The sequence below is a fragment of the Neolamprologus multifasciatus genome, chromosome 1 (assembly GCF_963576455.1).
Source record: "Neolamprologus multifasciatus chromosome 1, fNeoMul1.2, whole genome shotgun sequence".
NCBI classification, from domain to species: domain Eukaryota; kingdom Metazoa; phylum Chordata; class Actinopteri; order Cichliformes; family Cichlidae; genus Neolamprologus; species Neolamprologus multifasciatus.
The window spans coordinates 5,210,392-5,227,015 of record NC_140439.1 but is presented as its reverse complement, the minus strand read 5'-3'; the positions used below and the strand labels follow the sequence as shown (position 1 = coordinate 5,227,015).

The following is a 16,624-nucleotide window of genomic DNA, read 5'->3' as shown; positions in this document are numbered from 1 at the left end:
ATTTAATAATTCAATTCAATTCAATTCAATTCAATTCAATTCAATTTTATTTATATAGCGCCAAATCACAACAAATGTCGCCTCAAGGCGCTTCATAGATACAGAGAAAAGCCCAACAATCATATGACCCCCTATGAGCAAGCACTTTGGCGACAGTGGGAAGGAAAAACTCCCTTTTAACAGGAAGAAACCTCCGGCAGAACCAGGCTCAGGGAGGGGCGGGGCCATCTGCTGTGATTGGTTGGGGTGAGAGAAGGAAGACAGGATAAAAGACATGCTGTGGAAGAGAGACAGAGATTAATAACAGATACGATTCAATACAGAGAGGTCTGTTAATACATAGTGAGCGAGAAAGGTGACTGGAAAGGAAAAAGTCAATGCATACAGAAACATAACTACAAGAATACAGAAATCAGAAAGCTCTTAACCAAAGACTAAGAACAACAAACACAAAACACTCAGAGGTGTTGGCAGGATTTGACTCTTTGATGATATCTTGAGAAACATGCCCAGTTTTGATCAATTATGTAGAAGTTTTTCTAACTGATAAAGATAAGCATATGAAGCTTAGCTGGTGCCATTATTGTCATTCTACATAGGGATAATTTGAAGAGTCAACACCCAACCAACACAAACGGATCGGGATACCTATGCAGTTGCATTTTCCCCACCACGATCCATAGCAAAGATCAGTCATGGCAAAAGCTTATGTCATGGTTTTAAATTAAAGTAATTAAAGGTAGAGCCAATTAGAAATGAGTCAGGCAAATACTTTTTCAGCAGTGTACTGAAGTTGAAGTTGTGTTTGCAGTATATTTTTCAGGTTGACCTGGACAGTGGCATCCAGGCTAACAGCATTTAATGGATACCAGAACTTCCTGTGGTTATATAACTTACAGCTGTGGTGAGACGTTTACATCCACGCTTCATGGGCATGAATGTCAGGGTAGTTTTAGGCTTTTAATTGTGTCTTTGAACTTTTGTTTTTCAAGGGTGGAATGATAGTGCAGGATACATTAATCACTTAAAAAAACACCAAGAATTGGGTGCGTAAGTTTGAATTGAATTTTGATGTTCCCTAATCCACACAGTCGTGTGAAGTTCTACAATGTCTTTTAAGTTTACAAGGCTTATTAACTCCTCGTTAGTGAATATGATTGACAACAGCTGGTAGTTTCTCTTCCCAGGACAATAGGAAAGTCTAAGAGCTCAACAGAAGTTTGATTGAAAAGTTCTCTTGGAGCCATTTCTAAGCAACTGCAGATTCTGAGATCATCGGTTCAAATAACTGCACACAAGTACAGTTGTGTCGATGTGTCAAACCTTTGCCTGGGTCTGTAAGAAGACCCAAACTGTCACCCAGAGACGAGAGGAAATTGGTTAAGATGTTCAGGAACAACCCAGGAACCAAAAGGGCTCAAGCTTGCAATGAACTGGAAGCTGCAGGAACACTATGGTCACTACAGTGAAGCACGTTTTACATTGCCATGGACTGAGAGGGTGCTGACCAAGAGAGATGCTTCCGAATTCAGCATTTTTAAGCTCAACAGAAAGTGATTTTAAATATGCATCAAAACTGATTTTGGAGTGGATAAAGCAGGCTAACATTAAGCTTTCCGGAAGGCCTTCCCAAATCCCCAACATCAGCCATCTTGGAAATTTTTGGACTATACTTAGGTCGTGTCCAAATTCATGGGCTGCATCCTCCTGAGGACCCGGCCATCGCGGTCTACGTGGGCTGGGTCCTCAGAAGGTCGGGTAGGCCGGAAGTAAATGGCTGTGGGAAATTGGACGGTCCAGCCTTCTGATTAGCGTCACTGCTGTCTCGGTGGAGTTTAATGAACTCAGCCGTCTGCTCCTTGCTGTCTAAAATATAACAGGACACTGGCGTAAACTCTCGACCGTCTCACACTTCTGTTTAATCAGTTTTCTGTTTGACGTTTATTCAGCTGTGTGAAAACTATAACTTTAATCTCAGCCAAACCAATTTACTCAGGAACAAATCAAACAGTGAAAAAAGCCCAACAATAACATTTTTAGGTTGTTTAAGTGACTTATATATTACGTTTAACCCGAGCAGCGAAAGACTGCGGTGATCTGAAAATGATGTACCAGGAGTTGTGCCGTTCTCGGCCGCATCAGTGACCCTCGAGCTCCCGGCTAGCTATCGAGCTGGTGGGTAACAGACGTCTCCGAAAACGTCGAAGCACTTTTGCAAATATGCGATATCTTGATAAACCGAGCAGATATTTGATGTTTACACAGCTACTTTCTCACCTGAAAATATGTTAAAAGTTTATTTTGTGACCCAGAAAGATTAGTAAGAGTAATTTTAAAACTTAGTAGCGGCCGCCATTGTTGGAAACTGGAATTGGCTGGGCCGCGCTACCATATCCATATGAATTCTGGGATATGGTGGGCCACGAAGGACACACCCGACCCATCCTTCAAATTCGGGGAAAAGGAGGACGCATTTGTCGGCTGCATTCGGAGGAGTCTACGAATTTGGACAGCCTTCGGCGCGTCGCTGTGACGTAATCGGTCTACAAATGCGGCCTCAGGAGGAAGCAGCCCATGAATTTGGACACAACCATAGAATCCAGCTCTATGATCATTCAACCCTTGAAAAGGAACAATTCAAACCAGAAATCCTAAAATGACCCTGACATGCTTACTCATAATGAGTGTATGCAAACTTCTGACCACAACTATCGGCAGATGGTAGATAGGCAGGTGCTCTTGAGAGACGCTGCTTGCAAATGACTTCTTCTGTTTCTGGTGAACATATTGCTACATATTACCTTGGTTGTCGGTTAGCTTGTATATAGCAGCTAAGCTAAAATGTTTGGAAAAGCACACACTGTTACATTTTAATTTGTTATGACTGAGTTATAAATAACAACTATTCTTTTTATCTTTTGTGAACCTACTCATATATTCTTACTGTGCTGCACTAAAACAACACACCAAGTCTTTGAGGAACACAAGGATTGCTTAATCCTTTAAAACCGGTCAGAGCAGCACGCTCTGTTTTGCGTAACTATTTTTAAATCCCGGTAGCTCTGCAACCACGTGAGCTAGCGCAAAAATTCTTTTTGCATATGAAACCGGAGGAGTTGTACTTCCATCTTATGGCATCAGCTTGTCCTCGGTCACAGTTTCCTTCCACATATAGCTTTCCAATCAGCTGTTCATAACACTTCCTACGTTGGAATAGACGTCAACGCGAACTTTTGCATGACCGCCATGACCTGCCTGAAACTGGAAGTGACGTCATTTTCACGGAAATGTAGTTTTTTTTACCATCAGGGCTTTATGAGCCTATACTGGTGTTTTTAAAAGTTATGTTTGACTTTATGACTTTCTGTGTGGTTTCTGGGATGCTTAGGACTCATATTGCACTGCTGGAAATAGTTTATTTTGATGCATATGCTGCTTTTTTGCAAATTTGCATTATAATATTTATTTTCGTTTTCCCTGCAGTATATAAAAATTGGTGTATTTCAAAAATAAAACTCTGAAGACACTCAAAATAAATTTCCTGTGGTGGGAAACTATTTTGTGCAACTTTTTTGTATTTACAGTTTTGAGGGATAAGCCTCTTAAATTTCTCTAACTAGAAATATATGTTAAAAAACAAAAACGATTTTCAATTTTTTTGTAGTTTATTGCACTTTTTTGCAATTTATGTAATTACTATGCACTTAATGCAGACATATTATTAAAATCTGGTCTATAATGGTTGTATTGATGTATAGCAACTTGAAATGCTCCCAAAAATGGCTCCACAGCATGTAAAAATATAATATAAGCTCTGGCAGACTTGGTTCTATGGTAGGTCTTAAAGGGTTAATAACCAATGCATAAACTCTGCAATTATAACAGCAGAGTGTAACCAAGATGTTAGTGTGTAGCTTTTGACATGCATTTAAATCATAGTGATGTACTTTTCCATTGTTTTTTAGCTTTGGCATGTTGTATTGTATATTTTCAGGGCCTTGGATGTTTAAGCTTTACATAATCAACAACAGAAAACAGATCTTAACTACATGAATTTACTCACACTGTCTGTGTGCAGTGGAGGGACATTTCCAGATGATGACGGCTCTCGTCAGCAGGTGAAGAATTCACTTTTCGTGGGTGAAAGTGACAATCGTGGTATGCCTTTGCCAGACAAGAGGATGTGGGGCCCTGGGGGTCCTGACCTGACTGACAGGACCCTGCCACGTGGCATGTAAGTGGCGATTACAGCTAATTTTATTTTTGTTTTTAAGCTCACAAACTCTCTTCTCAATAGTGGTGTTTCAGAAATTTTAGTTTTAGTTTTTTTACTCTTAGCAACTGATAAAAAAAACCTCTGTTTGAAAAGCAAAATGTACATTTAATAATTGCTTTAAAAACACAGATATTGTGTTTTTTCATGTTTACGTTGTCAGTGTGTCGTGGTAAGGTTGATTTACTTCATTATGCTTATAATATTCTGTTCAGATCAGTTTGATTTATTCAGAACAAGGTCACAACTGTATTTTTACAATGTTTTTCAAATTGTATTATGTCACCATTTATGAAGCACTTGGTGACAGTGGGGAGGAAGAACTCCCTTTTAACAAGAAGAGAGTACAGAAGCAGGTCCAGGCAGCCTTCTGCTATGACTGGGTGGAGGGGAAGGAAAAGATGAGACAAAAGAAGGAGTAAAGACAAATGAGGAAAAACACAAACTATGGGAGAGAGAAAACTTGAGTCTGTCGGTCTTCTTTTTTTTTTGACACTGTAATTTTTATTGATAGTTTTGTCACAGTTTAAACACAGACATGTAATGCATTACAGGAGAAATAACCATGCAAACACACAGTCAAAACAAAAACACTAAAGCGAACAAAAGGTGTGGGTGCCAATTCTAATCAACTACCGTATGCATACCTGCCTTTACTCCGCAGCATACAAACTCCAGCTTATATACAGACTTTTATACGGGCAAGCATCAATAGATATACAGAGTTATAGACCTTAAATGTTTTGTTCTTTCATTAATTTTCCTTGGTGCCATATAATGTCCACTTCTCCCACTTAGCAACGAAAATATCTTCCTTTAATCTGAGAATGTAAGTCATTTTTTCCATTGCATAGATTTCTCCAACAATATTTAACCAGTCTTTTGAAGAAGGCGGATCCAGTTTGCACCAGTTTCTTGTTATAGTTTTCTTTACAGCTATCAACAGGATTTTTGTCAAATACAAGTCATCGTACATAACATACTCTCTAATATTCCCAAGATATACAGTTTTAAAATTGTTGACCCAAGATATTGCCTATTACAAGAGTCACGTTCTTCCAAAAATTATGCAGTTTCAGGCACTCCCAAAACACGTGCGTATGCTGTGCTTCCATGTTACATCTTCTCCAGCTTGAAACTGTCTTGAGTCTGTTTACTTTTGATTTTTGGTGTAATAAAGAATCGAGTAAGATGTTTCCATCCAAATTCTCTCCAGCATCTTGAGTTAGTCGTTGTGTTCTGGGTTTCACACATATCTAACCATTCCTCAGTTGAGATATCAGTTTTTATTTCCTGCTCCCATTTCTTTTTTATGTATTCAGTTGATGTTGCCGTGTTCTCTCTTAGATTTTTATATAGTACAGAAATTTCCTTGAATTGGAGGCGCCTGTATGATTTAATTACGCAACTCAGCATGCCATAAGATGTACGCGAACTTCATACTTCCTTTGAAAAGTAGTCTCTGAGTTGCCTCTGAGTCTGTCGGTCTTCTGAACCCAAACTTGGGAGCTATTTCCTCGTGAGCAGGTCCTGATAGCCTTCCATGTTTACTTTGAGGACTTCAGCCTTCACCCACAGAGCATAATTCTGTATTAAAATCATAATAACATATGAGGTCTTCAAGATGGAACCGTGTCATTTAAGACTTTATTTCTGAAAAGTATTTTAATTCCATGTTTCCATTTAACAGGGAATCAATCACAAGAAACTAATGCGGGACAAAGCGGTGTCTCTTTGTAATTCTCGTCAGTACATTTGCAGCAGCATTTGAATGCTTTTCAGGGAGCTTTTAACTGCATGATAATAACAGGGATCATAAAAATTTGCAGTAGTCCAGACTCAAAGTAGCAAATGCATGGACTAGTTTTTCTACATCAGTAACGACTCTGGAACTTCTCGGTTCATAAGAACCTGTTTTGCAAAAACAAAGTATGTGTGGCCACTGCAGTTATTTGACTGCACTTTTTTAGTCTGTGTCAAATAACAGTTTAATCGCGGCTGGTATGTGTGAGAGCCAGAATAGATGCTCAGAAATCAGTCCCATGGCCATCTGGGCAGTGTACAAAAAGAACGTCTCACCAGTTTATTATTAGCGATCCCTTTGTTGTGTGAGGAAAAATATAATTTAAACCACTTCTGCCTTAATCTGCAGTTTAGACTAACATCCTTTGACACTATTGTGCTCTCATGTGCTGCATTGCTGACCACTTCTTGAGAGCTGCTGTAAAGAAAAGCTTTTTAGTGACACCCATCAACATGCATACTTGATGCATCCTTTTGAAATGCAATTTAATAACAGAAAGTCCTCCAAAAATCTACACAACAAGAATTAGTATAACAAAGAGTACATTAGTTCTCCCACAGAGCCAGTTAATAACATGTTTCACAAAAGACTTGCTGACATGCTGGTTACTCTTTATTTTCTCTTGTAGCTAACACACAACCTCTTTGATGATGTTGACTACACGTGTCATACAGCCATGCATTTTGCTGCACATGAAAATAAAACCTTTATAGCTCCTTGAAGACTTGTCTCAAAGAAACACATTGTGCTGTGATTGTGCGTCTCTTTGCAGTTCAGTGACTTTCTGAAGCTTCTGTCCCCGTGTATGTAGAGCCAAACATCAATGACGACGTTTCTGTGTTTGAGCAGTGATTTTCCAATCCGAGGCATGCAGATCTACGATGGGCCGATCAATGTACAGGACTGTACATTTAGGAAATACACGGCACTAGAGGGAAGGCACACCAGTGCCTTTGGCTTCAGGCTCAACAACTCATGGCAGAGCTGCCCCAACAATAATGTCACCAACATCACCTTTGACCATGTACCTGTGAGTCCACTCCTGTGTGAAATACACAAAACCAGAGACGCTGGTTTAACACGTTTTTACAAACCTGAATCTTTGCTTCATTTGGAAGAAAAACAACAACTGTAGCTTTACACAAAACCATTTTAAAATGCTGCTGTTATTTGAAAACTGTGTCCTGTATGCTCCACTTTTGTAGATTATCAGATCGACTGAATAATTCTGGATATTTCTCAGCTAAATGTCAAATATATTCAAATATAGAGCCATGTTTTAAATGTTGAAAATAAAGAAACACTGAACACATTTGGGATATTGAATGTGAATGATGCGTAGCGCCACAAAAAGCCACAGTAAATGGCTCTAGACTAATGCATCCCTCTCTTATAGATCACATCTCGGGTATTTTTTGGGGAGCCGGGTCCCTGGTTCAGTAAAATGCAGATGGACGGGGACAAGACGACCGTCTTCCATGATATTGATGGATCAGTCAGTGAGTATCCCGGAGCTTTCCTGGTTAAAGAAGACAACTGGCTGCTTCGTCACCCTGACTGCATTGATGTGCCTGACTGGAAGGGTGCTATCTGCAGTGGGCACTATGCACAGGTGGGTCAGCAGGTGTCGGGGTATCCGAGTCAGAAGGGATAAGAATAAAGTGCTGTTTCAAGTCCTTCTTAACACCAGTTATTTTCTGATGTTCTGAATATGTTTTGGGAAATGTCTGCTTCTTTGTGCAATAAAGCCAACAAATACACAATGGATTTTGCATTCCCTCACAATGAGCCTCAATCACAAACAGTCTTTGTGTGCAAAGCTGTTTATTTATACTCCACAACACAAATAGTCAGGTGTTGACTTCTCATAATTATAATTAATTATAATTAAATGCTAGCTTGTCTTGCAAGACAGCTCACAGAAGCTGAAAAAGAGTCAAGTTGACCTCACTTGTCATTCAGCCTCCTCAGCTTCTCCGCAGCCACGATTCGTATGCACATCTGGGATCCTGGAGCATGTTGGAGGCCAAAAGGTGTCCCAAACAGGGCCCACTAGCATGCATATACTTCCTGGTTCACACCAATGCCCCAAATGTAAAGGAGTTCAATAACCTTGGGATCTGGCTAGAAAAAGGACAGTCCAATGTAAAATTCTTTAGCCTAGGTGGGAGGTCATGTTAGGCAGGCCACCTAGGTTAAAGGAAACATAGCACTTAAACTGACAAACCTCCCAAACTGCACATGGGTTGGACAGCCAGCAACCTCATTGTGTAAAAAAAAGAAGCCAACCACAGAAAGTTTTACCCGTACATTAAACTGGGGCCAGAGGGGAATGTACACCAGCTACCAGCCCGGACCAACAAGGAGCAGCAGCTGGACAGTTGAGTGGTGGCAGTCAAACCCAGCTGGGACACAAAATCACAAGGACGGACCTTCTTACACTAAAATGCACCATGACCACACTCTGGCACCTTTTTAGTGACTAATGACAACCTGTTTTAGAAAGGTTGTCATTAGTCACTAAACCAGAGCAACTTCAGCTCTTAGCCAGGATTCAAATGCATGTATTGCTTCAGTGGGTGTGTGCCTGGTGTCTTGGTGTGGTATCTTTCCTGGGGGGCTCATCATAGCAACAACGACTGACTCATGCCACTGCACACCACCAAGGTCAACTTCATCTCCTTCATTTTAATTCGAACCAACCAGCTGCACAAGCGTCGCCCTCGTGCTTCTGGGTATTTTAAGTAAATGTGATTCAATTAGCTGACACCTATATTACATTAGCACAAGCAAAGTGAACCAATGCATCCATAGCTGATTTTTTCAAGTTCCCATCTTTCAAAGTGAATTAGAGGCTAGTGTTGAATCTGGATCCATATCTGTGTGCATCGTGTGCAGGTATTCAGTGTATGAACAAACATAGTGACCTGTACCAATTCACAACAGTCACCTCACGCCACTTTATACTGTAAAGTCAAGCCCTTACAATGAGGGTGTCGGGTTTACAATACAGAGCACCGAACATATGTAGAGTGAACAAAGTGGTTGGAAGGAAAAGAGTGGAGTGAAGTCAGAGTTATTAATTGAATAACTAAAATCTGATACTTCTACTAAATTAGGCACTTCTATGATATTATGTATTATTATATGGAATGCATTCTTTTTTTTTCAGATCTATATTCAAACACGAAACCCTGCCAACCTTAACATGCAGATAGTGAGGGATGAATACCCTGATCGACCCCTAACACTTGAAGGCGCCCTGGAGAAGAGGAAACATTACCAGCAGTTCCAGCCAGTGGTCACCCTGGCCAAAGGCTATACCATCCACTGGGACCAGGCGGCACCTGCTGAGGTCACCATCTGGCTCATCAACTTCAACAAGTCAGTGAATAAACACGTTAACAGCACCGATGTCTGTACTGTTGGACCATTTTACCATTTTACCATTTTACCACACACACTGTGTCAGGTTGATCATTAAACACTTTGTATATAAATAGAAAGATTTGAAATTCTATCCTTGGAGCCAATTAAAAGAAGCTAACATGGTTCTTCAGTGTTTTCCTTTGAATACTTACCCTTGTGCTGTTGGGTGTCCTGGTCTGATGGAAGTAGGTTACTTTTTCACAGACTTTTCATAAATTTGGTTGTCAAAGGAGCTTGCAAAGAAAAGCGCCTGGACTTCTTTAAGTTACTTGAAGACGTTTCACCTTCATCCGAGAAGCTTCTTCAGTTCTAAGGTCAAATGGTGGAGAGTCCCAGATATAAACCTAGTGGGAGTTTCCCCCCACAGAGGGACAAAAGGACCCCCTGATGATCCTCTAATCACCTGAGCCAAGGTGTGGAACTGGGTGTGGGTCCCAATCAGCCAGAGTTTCGGGTGAGTTCATTGTGAAACCTGGCCCCACCTTATCATGTGATTTCCTGAGGTCAGATGGCCCAGGGTGTGAGTGGGCGTTAAGGCGTCTGGGGAGGGAACTCAAAACTGGATTATAGATGGCAGAGAGTTGGTGTCGTAAACCACCGCCTCTGTTCAAAGATGGTCGCTCACAGTGGACATAGATGCTTCTTTCACTCCTCTTTCAAACCATCTGTCCTCTCTGTCCACAATGTGAACGTTGGCATCCTCAAAGAGTGACCTTTGACCTTTAGATGCAGATGGACAGCTGAGTCTTGTCCTGTGGAGGTGGCTCTTCTGTGTTGTGCCATGTGCTTGTGAAGTGGCTGTTTGGTCTCTCCGATGTAGAGGTCTGGGCATTCCTCGCTGCTGTACAGCAAACACCACATTGTTAAGTTTGTGTTTTGGAGTTTTGTCTTGTGAACCAGTTTCTGTCTGAGCGTGTTGCTGGGTCTGCAAGCTCCTTTGACTACGATGACCTGGATGACTGAGAACCTTCACAGACGCATACATTTGGTTCCTCATAATAGCAGTAGAGCTCAACAACTCAATCCCTGATGATGCATTGCTTCAAATGGAGAAAGTCTCGAGGGACGGCTACTATGAGAAAGCAGCCCAGAAGCTTTAGCATCAGCACATCATCAGTTGTGTGCCTCAGCTTCACCGGGTATTTCAGCCTCTACAGTGCATAACGTCACATGATGTGAATCAACTTGTGTTTTGGTATCTGCTATTATTATTATTATTATTATTATTTAACTGGTTAGTTCTGAGTTCAATCTTATTACGTCTCTGAGTTTACATCAGTTCAGTCATTTGTTTTTTAGGTTCCCCTTGTGTCTTTGTCCTCTGTGTCCCTCTGTGTGTTTGATCCTCATGTCTGAGTTTTCCAACATTTAGCTCCCATGTCCCCCTCCTCGTCATTATTCCATGCCCCCCCCCCCCTGTCTGTTTGCATTTGGGTCCTCACATAAAAAGTATCCACACAATCTGCCTCTGCATATCGTGGCACAAGTCAAGCATAGTTGTTTTAACTAAACGCTAAATAAAGATAAATTGATCAAATCTTTGGCTGAAGCTGGAGGAAATAGTTTAGAGAACTATGTAAGACTGCAGTTCTGCGTCCTGGTCTCAACTCTGGATGCCTAAGAAGTTTATTTAGCTCATCCGTCCAGCTACACTTTCTGAAGCAGCATGGACGTCCTCTCTTTGATTTCATGGTTTTCTGGACTGTGAGAGACGGCGAGGACTGTATGTGCCATCAGCTCGTCTGCACATTGTACAGCTCAGCCACACAGAGTTCAGGTTTACAGGGTTGAATAGTTTGTAATAACGCAGCTCTCCTCTAGATAAACCCTGAGCTCCACCTGACTCCTAATCCTCAGAACCCTTTGCACAGGTGCTTGGTGATTCCTATCATAAGAGATATTTCTTATATTAAAAGTATATTGATTCTCATTCTTATTTATTTCCCCTCGCTGTTTTTAGAGTGTGAAACTTGAGCTCACACTGGATTTTTGAGCCACTGAATCTCAGCAGAGTGCTGGTTTCACTGTAGTGAACTAGCTGCCTCTTTGTAAATAAATTACACTGCATCGTTAGATCATCCTGCAATTGTGACACGACAATAAATTCCCTCACTTGGTAAATCTGTCCCATAGCATATAAATTAGATCCATCTTATTTTCTTGTATCTGTTGTTGATCAAAAGTAATTAAGCTCCTCCTCCCTGTTTAGGATTTCTATGACTCCCTCAGTCCGTCACTTATCCCAGCTGACCTCAAGTAAGAATTAATCCTAAAAACAAGGACATTGCTGATGAAAACAGAACATTATTATTAATAAATATAATAATAATTATTATTATACAGAACATTAACATTAATGTAGATCATAATAAGCTCACATTCTTCAGTTCTTATTACAACAGTGATTTTCCAAGCTCAGCTGTGAGTTTAACAAACTGTTGTTAAATCTATCAGGATGTTTTGGATGAACCTGCAGTTACAGTGAACGTTTCCATCTGCTTTGTTTATTATGTCGATTGTTTTCATAATCGGTTGGATGGTCCATCACGATGACTTATTAGACTGAATGTTTTTTCCTCCCTTTTCATAAAGGACGGTCCAGTGTATCCTATGATAAGGAAGCAATAAAGGAAGCACTGAAGCCCCCTTTCCTTTCCTGTTTCCAGTTTTATTGTCATTTCTTGTTCCAGTTCTTCAAATCTTCAAACAAATTTGGAGAATTGGAAGAGCTTTGATTGTGGCCACCACACAGATAATTCCAGGCCATGTCTCTCAGTTAGGGAACTTCCTAACTGGACTGTAGGTAGGTGTCAGGCTGCTGTGGTGAGTCGACCCTTGACCTTACCTCTGTGAAAGAGCACAGAACGATGAAACAGTTAAAGTCATTGGGAACATGACGGGAGTTTATTGAACACATGGATTTTGCTTTGAAACTAGAGTCTATATTTAGAGGATTTCTGTTATTAATTTGAATGAAACTCATGGAGCCCATCAGCCCCTTCACCTCTCAACATTCTTTCCAACGATTCGCTGCAAAAATAGGTTTCTGAGGTTGGGCCTCTCTTCAGCTGGCGTTCATGGTGCGGCCCTGAGCTATTTAAACTGCATGAAGTCTGTTTGTTATTTCAAGCTTGTCGGTTAATCCCTGATGGCCTGAATCAAAACATGACAGAACTAATACGAATCATTTTCACTGATTGTGTGAAGAACAATGGCTCCATCTACAGCTCATTGTGGTATTTAGCAGGTGAGGCAAACGACTTCTTGTTCCTGTTTTGACTCAAAACCTCTGTTTCGAGAGTAAACTGACGAGTTTAATTATGTTTTTGTCTGACTTTTATATAATGACACAGTTTTTGTTTGTTTTGTTTTAAAAGATATTAACAAAAAATCTTGTAGAAGATTAATTTTGAAGAAGCTTTTGAGTTAAAGAGATCTGATTCCTTAACTTTGAGTCAGTTTATATGGCAGGTTTTATTTCACATAATATTTGACCTTATTTAGTGTTTTTTTCTTCATGTATTTAGTCTTTAAGTAGAGCTGGCACCTTTCAGTAGACCACGAAGGGGAACTGATGATTGATAAACAGCATGCGTGGCTTTGTGAAGTCCTGAATAGTTAAGCTGAGCAGCTGACAGAAGAGTCATTAAGGTAATCAGAACGTTTTGCAATGTAAATGCAAATAACACGCATTCTGTATGCTGCACACACATGACTGAGAATCAGCCCCATGCCACAGTGTATAAATTAAAAACTCATATTTTTGAATACTAAAGCATATCTGTGATAGACGGGTGAGTCTTTAAATGGTGCAGCCTGCATCAAACAAACAATCCCCAAAGGTTGAGTCTGTTCATCTGGACGCAGCGTGTTCGGTGGGAGAAACGTTTCATCACTCATCCAGGTGACTTCTTCAGTCTCAGCTGACTGCAGGTTCCCCACCCGTGACAGTTTGTAACAGTACATTTGGTCTTTGATCAGTGATCAGTGGGCTTTGATTAGTTGTTGTTAATTAATGGTCATTTGCACATTAATGATCAAGGAACTGACCTCACAGCCCAGTGGTGCTAGTTTCAGTCATTATGCAACTTCAACTTTTTATTCTCACTCCCTACAAAACAGGAACACATCTACGTTCTACTCCTTACAGGCTTGTTACTTTGCATTTAGTTCATTTGAAGCCACTTGTTCACGTCACTGCTTTTCTTTTCAGTGTTAAACCAATTTTAAATTAAGAGGAAGGTCAGAGAACGTTTTTGAAATGTCAGGACTGCTCAGTGATGTAAAACAGTCAATATAACGACTGCATTTAAATCATTTTAGAGTTTTTAAATCATCAGTATAAGATGTGAATGGTTTTAATATAATGAAATATGTTTGACAGCAAGTTGAACTTTGCATTATTTGAAGGTTGCATGAATATACTTGGCAGTTCATGCAGTCTAAACAGCATTCTGTTTATGGTAATGCGTTTTGTTGGACAGCTTGGTAAGCTGTGGTGGTCACAGTTTTAGCGTCTTGATGCATCTCAATCATCCAGGAAAATAAATCTCCAAAAGTTGATTCTGTTCATCTGGACGTAGCGTTTTGTGGGAGAAACGTTTCGTCATCATCAGGTGACGTCTTCAGTCTCAGCTGACTGCAGGTTTCAATCTTATAAACAGGACATTTGCATAATGACTGAAACCAGCCCACTGAAGGAACAATGGGCTGGGAGGTCAGTCCCTTAATCATAATTATGCAAATTCTCATGACCATTGATAACAACCACTGATCAAAGACCATGAGTACCATTCACAGAGTTGGGGAATGGCTGCAATCACAGCATGTAAGATGGTGACAGATGGACCCTTAGGCCCCCTCCTCCATTCAGAGATGGTCTTTCCTTTTTCACGTAAATGGCCTCCTTGACTCCGCCCTCAAACCAGCGTTCCTCCCTGTCCAGGATGTTACATCCTCATCATTGAAAGAGTGTCCACTGGCCTGTAGGTGTGAATAGACTGCAGAGTCCTGGCCTGACGAGGTGGCTCTTCTGTGTTGTAGCCAGAGGTTGTTTGGTTTCCCCGATGTGTAAATCCTGCCAATCCTCCTGCACTTAACAGCTACACTATGTTACTCTGTTTATAAGATTGGGGAAACCTGCAGTCAGCTGAGGATGAAGAAGTCACCTGGATGAGTGACAAAACGTTTCTCCCAGAAAACGCTACGTCCAGATGAACAGAATCAACTTTTGGAGAGTTACAGTTTTAGGTTACATCAAGGTACCAGTCAATTAGAATTTAAGCTGATATTAAAGGTAATACTCATTAGTCCCTCCTTTGAACCTGCCTCATAGTGTCTGCAGGCTAGTAGCTCGTTTAACATCAGCTTATATCATGTTGACTTTAAGTCTGTACATGTGTTGCTGTGCAAATCATAAGGTTCAGTTTCATTTACACAAAAATACCTGATAGTAATGTCCCCGTGTTTTTGCTTTTGAAATTAAATCCGATCATATTGGATTGGATTGGTGTTTTCCTTGTGTTTCAGGAACGACTGGATCAACGTGGGCCTCTGCTATCCACAAGGTACCACCTTCACAATCCTGTCAGACATCCACAATCGGCTGACCAAACAAACCCGCAAGACTGGCGTCTTCATGAGGACGACTCAGAAGGACAAGATCAACCACTCGCACTTGGCCAGAGGATATTACTACTGGGAAGAAGACACTGGGTCCGACCCACGCACAGACCACTACATTACACTCGTTACCAGAAGTAGGACAACTAGGAAAAATATACAGGGATTTGGCTTAGACACAGAAAAGATCAGTCTTACAGTAAAATAGAGCTACATCAGCCCAAAGTGACATGTGGCATTCCTACGATTAAAGATGCAAAGCTGTGAGCTACGTTTTTGTGACTAAGCACACATAAAGCTGGACCCTGGATATATACTGATCACATGACTGCTCAGGGTTAGATGACATGTGCTGTATAACCTCTGTGCATTGCAATGTCAGATGTTAGGAACACCTTTAACAGTGTGATTTGTTTGTGGTTGCTACGTGTGAGGGAAAGCATATGATGCCTGTCATCTGTTGTGTGTCTTGCAGCCTCCTCTTCCTGAAGGTGAAAGCCCACAATCACAGAGAGACGTTTGCCTTCTGCTCTGTGAAGGGTTGTGAGAGGGTGAAGATCACAGCAATCATACCAAAAGGCAGTCCACCCAGCAACTGCTTGGCTCAGGCGTACCCCAAACATGCTGAGCTGCCCGTTGTCGATGTTCCAATGCCCAGGAAAATTCCCACTGCCAGGCTGGTGAGCAATGAAATTAAAATGATTCCAACTTCCCACTATTTTCCTGTGCAATTGGCATTATTCATGTCATTAGAAGTATAGAAAGAATATATGTCCTGGCTAGATGGGAGATTAAAAGAAATGCTTATTTTCTTCTCTTGGTGTTCATTGTAATGTTAAAATCCACTCTGAAACACACCGTAAAGAGGGAGAGTGGAGAGATTCAGTAGAGGTGCAATATACAGTAACCAGGTATAGTACTGTGACAATCACACCACTTGATCCCTGGTATAATTCTCAAACACGCACCTTAAAGCAGATGACTCGTAAGCTGGAGAGGAAATGGCGTGTCACAAATTTAGAAGATCCTCATTTAGCCTGGAGAAATAGTTTGCTGCTTTATAAGAAAGTCCTTCGTAAATCTAGAACATCTTACTACTCATCACTGATTGAAGAAAAGGTTTCTCTCTTCCTCCAAACCATCAACGTGTCTGTCAGACCCCATTCCTACAAAACTGCTCAAAGAAGTCCTGCCATTGATTAATTCTTCGATCTTATATATGATCAACTATCTCTAATAATCAGCTATGTACCACAGGCCTTCAAGGTGGCTGCAGTTAAACCTTTACTCAAAAAGCATCTCTAGACCCAGCAGTCTTAGCTAATTATAGGCCAATCTCCAACCTTCCTTTCATATCAAACATCCTTGAAAGAGTAGTTGTCAAACAGCTAACAGATCATCTGCAGAGGAATGGTTTATTTGAAGAGTTTCAGTCAGGTTTCAGAGTTCATCACAGCACAGAAACAGCTTTAGTGAAGGTTACAAATGATCTTCTT

The 16,624-nt window shown here is 40.8% G+C and overlaps 1 protein-coding gene across 5 annotated transcripts in view; it reads left to right on the top strand.

Annotated features, from left to right (window-relative positions):
- The window catches only part of cemip (cell migration inducing hyaluronidase 1), a 193,816-nt gene that overhangs the window by 165,935 nt on the left and 11,257 nt on the right, over positions 1-16,624 (top strand). For all 5 annotated transcript variants that reach the window (XM_085165079.1, XM_085165070.1, XM_085165060.1 and 2 more), the window contains exons 20-25: positions 4,079-4,234; positions 6,927-7,107; positions 7,474-7,689; positions 9,250-9,461; positions 15,036-15,221; positions 15,604-15,808. In XM_085165079.1, the coding sequence (XP_085021205.1) occupies positions 4,079-4,234; positions 6,927-7,107; positions 7,474-7,689; positions 9,250-9,461; positions 15,036-15,221; positions 15,604-15,808 (1,156 nt within the window). The remainder of the gene's footprint in view (positions 1-4,078; positions 4,235-6,926; positions 7,108-7,473; positions 7,690-9,249; positions 9,462-15,035; positions 15,222-15,603; positions 15,809-16,624) is intronic.